We start from the raw sequence: 9,571 nt of genomic DNA, 5'->3' as shown, positions 1-9,571 counted from the left end.
AAGTAAGTACCAATAATATATAACCTTATATAACCTAACAATAGATAAATCAAAATATTATAAATTACAGAATAAATAAATATATATATTAAATCTTTTTTACCCATCTTTGAGACTTTTTTCACTGATTTTTTTTAAATATCCCACATTTTTTACTACAAAACATTGATATTATTTATGGACACTACCTCAGTGGGAGATGATAAAAGCATTACAAAAAAACATCTACATTTTACATCTCCCAAATGCACTCTTTACCTGAAAACATTAAAAGCAAGCAGACCATAGTTTTCCCAAAAACATGAATTTAATTTCTCAAAAAAATACAACATGATCAGAAGCATGTTTAGCAAAAAATGTTATACCACAAGTACACTTTGTGTTTTCATTCTTTATTCTTCTTGCGTTTGTGCAAGGTCTTGAAAGACTTCGGCTCCTGATCCATTTCTAGAAGTGATCTGAGCTCTTCCATTTCTCCCTGGAATTCCTCTTGCACATCACACACTGATGAAAATGCAAAATCAATGAAGTATACTCTCTTTTTATCCTTCCGGTCTAATAAAATGTTCTCTTTCCTAATGTCATCGTATAAAATCCCCCTCTCGTGGATCTGATGCAGAACAGCAAGAATTGCTCTCTTTTGATCTTCCGTTTGATGTCGTGTCCATAGTGGGTCGGCGTTTAGTTCATCCATTATCAGAGAGTACCTTGTACAATCTAAATAAGCCTCAAAGTGCAATCGAGGCAAGACCCTGCCTTGCAAGTCTTCAATGCTTCATAAATTGCTATTTTGTTTTGCAGTTCAGAGGTGATTTCTTTCCTTTCCATTTTTGATTTGTATTTAAGCTCCCCGATTGTTTTAGCTACAAATGAGCAACCATTTCGGTCAACAAGCCGCAAGACACGGCCACTCTTTCCTTCTCCTATGATGCCGTCTATGACGTAATCACCGTAAGCGGCCCGCTTCTTTGGACTACTTCCACTATTTCCAGGATTTCCATTCTTGGAGTCTTCATTCCCTTTTAGTCGCTTCGTTCTGTCTCCTTTCTTAAACGATGCTTTTGTTTGGCACTGTCCAGCCTTCCTTTTGCCTATCTGTACGGGTGACACATTGGTACTATTGTTCTTGTCCTTCATTTCAACAACGGGAGTTCTGACTGCCAACTCAATAAACTTAAACACTCGTTCCAGAACATCATTTTCACTGTATCTCACAGCTCTCAACACTTTCAATGTAGGACGACCTTTGTCAGAATGTTCCAGAATGGCGAAGTACGTATGGCAGTACGTGGTCAATATCCCAAAAGCTTTCCGATTGTTCAAAGACAACATATATGCCGCAAGTTGCTTCATAGCACCTTTGAAATTACAAGTGTCATCAGCCATGGCTGTCTTCGGAATGTAGCTTAGTATGCAGGTAGAATTTGTGATGCGGTCACTTGGATCAGCACGTTTTTAGTGCTTGCTTTACTGCGTTTGCACTCGACTTGTTGTAGTCCAAATCCATGAAGTAGTCCCATGGCTTACATTCCATTATGAGACAGATTTCTCCTTCAGAATTGAGCAGACAGAAATGGCCTGGAAACCTTGTGTGCTGGATATACACATTTCACCCTCTACTTCGAAGGTGGTGGTGCCAGCATTGAAGATAGTTCTCAAAGGTTGTAAAATGTTATTTGAAACAGCCTCTCTTACCGAGAATTCATTTCTGAACATTGGATCTATTAACCCTGGAAAAAACACCGTCTCGGATTTGTTAAAGGTTCCGCTCTGAAGTTGAAACTGTGTAGAATCTTTTTCAAAAGTCAGAATAGGCATTTTTTTTTTTTGATATCGTGTATCTATTCAGTGTCGTCAAGGAAGGCCTCTTGTTCACAGATACACATTTGATTGGTAACTGTTTTGTGAACAGAATGGATGCCCGAATCATTTCTACGCTGTCTGGTATATGTAAATGCACCGTAACTGGTTCGCTGGAAAATGAAACACACATTTAAAAAAACATAAGATTATTTTATACTATTTTATGAAACAGAATGGTTACACACAAAGATACCTTAAACTGGTTCCAGCCATCTTTTATGCATCGGGGTTTAATATTCAATGATAAGTAGCAAAGTAGCAATCTGAAAAGAAACAAAAATATTTGTAAAAGACTTTCTGCTCCTTCCATAATGTAGATGTTATCAATGCATAAATATAGCAAATTTTACATTGATAGAGGACACTCCATTGGACAAGAGCATAACAAACGCATGTGGCACTATTGTGGACATGGACCTTAATAGTTCATGTTTTTTAACGGTCATTTTGTTCAGTTTTGTTAGAATGTTTGAATGTAGATTAGAGCTTAGGTACTTCATGTTATGCCTTTTAGAATGCACGATCTGCTAAAAAGCATTAGAACGAAGTTTTATTGATAGACCTTATTTCCGAAATAATCTCACCTCAGCGTGTTGCCTATGGAATCGTGAAAAATATTGGCACGGATGTGCGGGGAGTTACTGCAGTCATGGCACCCACTAGGTCTCATCCATTGGCGTGTCCTTACTGTACCATCAATTGTTGATTGTTGAGACTTGATTGTTGTAATACTGTTTATATCTATAAAATTAGTTCCCTTTCTACTAGTTTTCGTAAACTTTAAATTCATAAGTACGAATTCCTTCTTTGGAAAAAATTGGTTTAAAATCATCATGGAATTTAGTATCTTTCATAATATAATTTTGTATTTTGATAATGGTCTGTTGTCTTTTGTTTCCACAACTAAAGTAGAAAATATTTTTATTTTATTATCTTTAAGGGTTAACACAAATTGATCTTCGATCAAAGGTCTACATTTTCAAAGCAGTCTCAATCCATTTTACTTTCTCTGGATAAGTGAGACCTTGTTGTTTCAAAGGATTTTCAAAATCCTTTTGGATCTTTTTGAATAGATTTAAATTTATTAAGCAGTAATGCTATCTTATGCTTCAAGGTAGGTTTATTACCCTTATCAATATAACCTTTTGGATTCTTAGGAATCTTCATTTATGTTTTATTAGCATCTAAGGGACTTACTTTATCATGCACTTGGTTATTTGAGTCTTGATTACTTAATGAATATCTGCCAAATTTATCTTGTGTAATATTAACACCAAACACGTTTTTCATAATTAACATTATGCTTTTTAATGTAATTGTTCTTACACTGACTTTATACGTTTCAGCAAAAGCCTTTTCACTTTTATTTTCAAAATCCCATAGCCTTAAATACTCGAAGTTTTACTGAATCCATTTATATATTTTAAAAAGTAAAAGGAAAAACAGAAAGGTAATTAGCAATCAGTAAATAGAAAGGAATACAATCAAAATATTTATATATTAAATGGCAAACCAAAGAATAACAACAATAAAAACATTTCACAATACTGTTAAGTGTTCAAGATTTATCTAAAATCAATTTTGATATTTTAGCAATTGGTAACAATAAGTTACTGCTAAAACAGCTAAACAATATATTGATTTTATGAATGAATTAATTGATAAAATAGACAGTTTAGATGCTTCAAATGAACAAAAACAACAATTCCGCTCATTATTTGTTATTTTATTTTCTAAAATGTATGAATCGGATTGTAAAGGCATAATGTTGAGTAATTCAATACAAAAGAATAGAAAATATAAAGATATTGTTAATAAATTAGAGGAGGCATATCAAAAAGAATATGATGAACATAATGCTTTAGCAAAGAAATACAGCAAAGCTACCTTGAACTTGAAAAAGTACCACCAAAAGAAGCAAAAGTCAGTATTCCCAGGTATATCATCATCTTTAACTTTAAAAGATAGTAAAATGCTTAAACTGCATGAATGTGTTCAATTAATGAATGAACTTGATGAAGATGGAGAAGAATTAGACAAAAAAATAAGAGAATTTCTATTCCTGATAATTATAAAAACAAGGTAAGCAGAGCTTATGTAAAAGCATCTAACGAAGGAAATCATTATTTACAGAAACAAACCAATAAAACATGCTTATACTATGTCACACAATACCGTATGAACAGTATACTCGTACAGTATTATGTAGCCGATAGAATTTGCCTAATAAGTTCTATTCAAAGCCCTCACAGTGGAATAGGTTCACAAAGCCATATAAAAGTTACATTTTATTATTAAAAATATGATAAATTGTGTATTTTTTAGTAAATATGAATAAACCTTGTTGGTAATGACAAGTGTAGATTACTCTTGTACTCTAAATCAGTGGTTCTCAACCGGGGGTACATGTACTCTTAGAGGTACGAGCGTAAATCAAAGGGGTACATCTAACTTTCATTATAAAATGGCACATGTTAATCAATTTGCTGTAAATTATTAACACAAGAAACAAGAAACGACAAAAACTTGCTTTAAAATATTCCAGTGTAAACACTGATGTCCCTTTAATTAACAGTCTAAACAACTTGTTTATCCACTTGATTTGCCTGTCTGTTCCATTAGTGCTCAGTGAACCTGTAGTTTAATAAAACGGGTGCATAACCTGCGGCCCGCGGGCCACATACGGCCCCTTGTCAATGTTTATACGGCCCGCCGGACGGTACAGGCCAAATCCCTTATTTCCAAGTTTCTAAGTATAGAACTTTTCCCTTTCACAAAGTCATTAGCACCCCCAACTGTTTTATAACTTTCCCTGAAGTGAGAAATGGGGAGTTGTTCTATAAATAAGTATTTCTAGCTAACACTTTCTGGTCTAGATATCGAATATTTTAAGTCTAATACATAGTATTATAACGATTTTTTGAAGAATCAAATAGAATAAAATGATGTTAGAACGTCATTTCCGATGTTATCAGGAAGTTTCTATTTTAGCGGGAAATCTTCAATTTTATGCTTCAGAAAACTTGCTTATTTGTCTAAATAGCGTCAAATAACAAAAATAAGTGAAAATAGCGCTGAAAAACCATGAAAATAACGATTTTTTAGCATTTGTTTACATTTTAGATTCTGATTGGTATAGTCGAATTTGAATCAATCTTTTCTGAAAAGACGTTTATTCGTCAACCTAATGTCATTCAAACTAGAAAAAACTAACCAGAGTTCAAAAAGAAATGTACAAAAAGCTATAACAACCAATAATTTACAACAANAAAATACAAAATGCAACAATTTAATTTATTAAAGAGGTATCAATACTTCTCTTCGTAGCATTTGTTTAGTAGTTAAATTATTTTGACCCAATTGAATTTGAATATTTTTGATTCATTCCTTTATTATCCCTGCTTTAAATAAGTACTCTATTTTTCTGAATGAGCCAGACTAATTGATCAGGGTATACATATTTATTTTCTGAACAAGAGGCTGAAGTAGCTAGATCGTACACATTTTAGTTGGACTAACTTTTCCAAAAAGGTGAAATAGAAGTCCAAATGTTGTAGAATAAAGATGTGTAGATGTAGAATTTTGTCACCCCCTTTTCTCCTCTTATTAAACATTTGTTAAATATTAAAAATACTAGCTATAAAAATATTTGTGTAAATGCCCGGGGATCCTTTTAGAGTTCAGAGTAGCGTAACATCCTATGAGCACCTCTGCCCACATAAAATGACTTGGTATATAATTTTGTCAGTCAGCCTACTAAAATTATCAGTAGTCAGATGAGAGTTTTTTTTTTACTGACTCTGCTGCCTTGGTTGTAATGTAAAAATAGATAATACAGTGTAGACTATTTGATTTAAAAAGAATCTTAATTAGCATTAATAAAATTGAATTCCTTCATGTATAAATGTTAATAAAATAATAGTATATAATAACTGATTGATAATAAATCATATCACAAGCAATCTAAATTCTTTTACTTAGCTACAGCACATTACTCTGCTTAAAAATCCCACTTAAAACCAATGTAAACATAGGATGATACAGCCAGTGTAGCACAACGATTGACAGCAGCGCCTCTTGCGGAAACCTCCAATAAAGGGACAGAAAATAAGCTCAATTCCGACACTATATTTTCTAGCCACTTTAATGAGAATCAATCAATGAGATAGAATAACAGAATGCCAGTAGCAGTGATTACAGTGCCACTTTTTGAAGCTGATTGAAGAGAAGGACGCCATGACAAGTTTCGGTGGGTTCTATCTCATTGGTTAATAGCAAAGTGTGAGATAAGCAGGGGTTCTAGGGCAAATCCTAATGACCACTTCATCTGCAAAAGATCGTGAGATCTGATCTCTAACGTTAATGTATGGCTAACTATGAGCAGTAATAAGGATCTAGATTTGTGAAATCAAGATCCACGTCAGGAGGTTGACACCAGTTAAACTATTATTGCGCGGTTTAACTCGCGATTCATCTATTTTTTCAAATAGGATGTCTCGTTTTGAGTGGGGAGACAAGTGAGTAAGTGATAGGAGTTCGAGGAAACTAGATTCCAGTCCCATTAACAAATAATTTAATGGATGAACAAGACTACAAATGAACAAACTAAATAACATCTAGCTTAAACATGAATAATTATACCTTAAACTAGATCCCTAGAGATTGAGAGATACGATTTACAAATTATATTATTTTATATTACCTCTGTGATAACTTGACTTATGCGATTCAATATCTTGGAAGGAAGTTACTTGTATGAGGAACTATGGCACTTGGTTAAACAAAGACATACTGAGGTGCTGAAGAACTGAAGGGCCCTGATTTTAGTGCGTATCTTTATTTTATACTAATTTTCTCCTCCAATGGAGATCGAGCCTAAAGATCATCTGACAATGATCTAAACATGTAGTCATCGGTTGACTAACTACTTTTTGAAGGAAGTGAACTTCCTTTCTTTCTCTCCTTAATTTCTGTGGCTAATTTTCTTTCTAATTTATAAAATATTACTTTAATTTTTAATATTGCTGTTAAAATAGATTTAATCAAAAAGGGGGCATTCGAACTCTCACAGAAGCATATCGTAAGAAATAATCATGCCAAATTTTTGTGCTGCTATCAATTGTACCAACAGTTACAAGAAAGGTTTGGGAATTTCATTTCACAAGTAAATTATAACTGTATAAGTGTATAGTATGAGCAAAATTAATTTTGCTCAAACTATACAGTATGTCTAATAAAATGTTTAAAGATTAATTTAATAAAAATAAACAAAAAGTGTCGAACTTATTTTAAAATGCTGTCTAATTTATCAAAATTTAAATAATTAGAAATGTTTTGGATAGAAACCTTATACATATCAAACTATGAATTTTAGAGTTGTTAATATCAGTGATAAGTAGGCCTAAATCAGATTTCATTCATGTGATAGTGAAATTTAAAATAAAACTTTTTCTTTGTTGGGTTTCCACTCACTGACGAATCCCTTCTTGAGAAAGGGCTTAATGAACAACTAAAGACCATATTTCAGAAGCCTGTAAAGAAAAAAATTGCAAAGAATATGAAGTATCAGTCTCTTGTGATCACACATTGTTTGCTATCTGCAAAGAAGGTGCATGAAATGTTAATTTTAACAAGACAAAAATGTGAACAGCTATAAAAAAAAACTTAAATATAGCAGACAGTCTAATAAAAGAAACTCAAATAAGATTGTCAATTCAAAAAACATTATTTAAAGGCTCAGAGAAATGCTTTCTAAATCTGATGCTATAATGATAGAAAATAACTTAAGAGATGTTGAAGCAGCCCATTAAAAAATCTGCTTTTTGGTAATGTAGGCAATGAATATCCAGAGGAAGTTATCACACTTCAACAGAAGAAATTAAAGTTTATGCATTTCTTGATGCAGCTCATATGTTGAAATTGATGAGAAATCTTTTGGCTGATCTTAAAGTTCTAAAGATGGGTGAGAATAATGACAGAATTATTATTAAATGGCAATATTTTATTCAGTTGTATAACTTACATTGAGATAAAGAGGTAAGAGAGCTATCCGTTTTTTGTAGCTACGGACTTTGCTCTGTGGGAAGTAGGAAAGAAGGAGAAAGCATGAGATCGAAGTGTGAAAAGAAAGGGAGAGAGAATAGTGTGAAGAGAAGGCATGGGAGGCACCATGGGTGCCTGCATTGCTTTCGTTACAATGATTTTACAGATTACATGAGAAAATACATAGNTTAGTTTTAGGCCGTGCTCTTGCAAGCGGAGGAACGTTTGGCGGAGATGGTCTGTGTGTTCGTTTTCATCTTTGGACGCGACCAATATATCGTCGAAATACGGGATGCAGAAGTCGAGGCCAAGTAGGACTTGGTGGATGTATCGCTAGAAGGTTTGACCAGCATTTCGTAGACCGAAAGGCATATAGATGTATTCGAACAAGCCAAACGGGGTTGTTATGGCTGTTTTCGGAATGTCCTCGGGGAAGACCGGTATTTGGTGATAGGCGCGGGTTAGATCCAGGGTTGAAAAAATGGTTTTGTGGTTTTGCCTTCTAGGAGTTGAGTACAGTCCTGTATATGAGGAACAGGGTAGTGGTCAGGGACTGTTACAGTGTTGAGACAACGGTAGTCGCCGCATGGTCGCCACTGGCCATTTGCCTTCTTGACCATGTGTAGTGGGCTGGCCCAGGGGCTTTTGGATGGTCTGATGATGCCTTGGGACATTAAGAACCGAAATTCTTCCTGTGCTGCTTGGAGCGTATGTGGTGATAATCGTCTGGGTTTTGAAAAGATAGGTGGTCCTTTAGTCTCGATGTGATGAAAGGTGGTTGGTGTTTTCTTGGTTTCGGGGATTATCGACGGATTTGTGATGGTAGTGAACTCGGCCATGATACGGTGGTAGGGAGAGTCATTAGTCACAGTGGTGATGTTAGTGACAGTTGTAGGTCGGTTCTGCCAGCAACCAGGAGACTTTAGTTGCGTGACTCCATCGATTAGTCAATTGTTTTTAACGTCCACCAGTAGGTTGAATTTAGTTAAGAAGTCAATTCCTATGATGGGTTGGGTTACGTCGGCGATTACAAATGGCCACGAAAAATTCCGCTTTAAGTTAAAGTTGAGTGTTAATAGTTTTGTTCCGTAAGTTGAAATAGGCATTCCGTTTGCAGGAAAGAGGACTAGCTTGTCGGGTTTGCATAAATACATGTTAGAACTTTTTGGGATAACGGAGATGTCGGCGTCTGTGTCAATAAGGAATTTGTATTTCGTAGTAGGGTCGGCCATGGTGATTCGATCGATGTGGCGGGTGAGGCTTCTGGCCGTAAGCGCCCACCTAGTCAGTTTTCCGACGGTCGGAAGGAGCAAGGGGCTTTGCATTTTCTCGCCTGCTCCCCGAAGGTAGTGTGGTAGTAACACATGCCGTTGTGGAGGGTGCTGTGCTGTTGATTCTGCCGCGATTTGCTGCGGCGCCTCCTGTTGTTGGGAGGGTAATCAGAACGTGTGAAGGAGCGGCGTTGGTTGTTGATGGATAATGTGAGGTTCTTGACCTGCTGGGCTAATTCCGCAACCTGGTTCTTCAAGGTGGAGATAGTGGCAAGGTCATGTTCGACCGTTTGAATGTGAGCGGGGGAGACTAATTCCATTATCTTGTCGGCCATGGCGGCCTGTTGTTGGAGTTTTTCCTTAGATGCGGCTAAAATGGCCTGTACGTTATGAGG

At 35.3% G+C, this 9,571-nt stretch overlaps 2 protein-coding genes across 2 annotated transcripts in view; one reads left to right on the top strand and one right to left on the bottom strand.

Moving 5' to 3' along the window:
* Nucleotides 1-211: 211 nt before the first annotated feature.
* LOC111631618 lies at nucleotides 212-3,364 on the bottom strand. The gene is made up of 2 exons (XM_023375905.1): nucleotides 2,057-3,364; nucleotides 212-1,973 (listed from the first exon to the last, which is right to left on the bottom strand). Exon 2 carries the CDS (start codon nucleotides 1,384-1,386, stop codon nucleotides 718-720), a length of 669 nt encoding a protein of 222 aa, XP_023231673.1. The 5' UTR covers nucleotides 1,387-1,973; nucleotides 2,057-3,364; the 3' UTR covers nucleotides 212-717.
* A 264-nt stretch (nucleotides 3,365-3,628) lies between these two features.
* Nucleotides 3,629-9,571, top strand: part of LOC111632086 — a 32,757-nt gene continuing 26,814 nt past the window's right edge. Inside the window, exon 1 of the mRNA XM_023376451.1 lies at nucleotides 3,629-3,945. Coding sequence (XP_023232219.1) covers nucleotides 3,629-3,945 — 317 coding nt within the window. The remainder of the gene's footprint in view (nucleotides 3,946-9,571) is intronic.

This window comes from Centruroides sculpturatus, unplaced genomic scaffold (genome assembly GCF_000671375.1).
Source record: "Centruroides sculpturatus isolate CEXI.00-Female unplaced genomic scaffold, Cexi_2.0 scaffold72, whole genome shotgun sequence".
Taxonomy (NCBI): Eukaryota; Metazoa; Arthropoda; class Arachnida; order Scorpiones; family Buthidae; genus Centruroides; species Centruroides sculpturatus.
This window is presented reverse-complemented; position numbering and strand designations above follow the sequence as displayed.

Bases quoted from the DNA above. Each gene is read 5' to 3' on its own strand.
- LOC111631618 (XM_023375905.1), bottom strand. From the start codon at position 1,386: ATGGCTGATGACACTTGTAATTTCAAAGGTGCTATGAAGCAACTTGCG.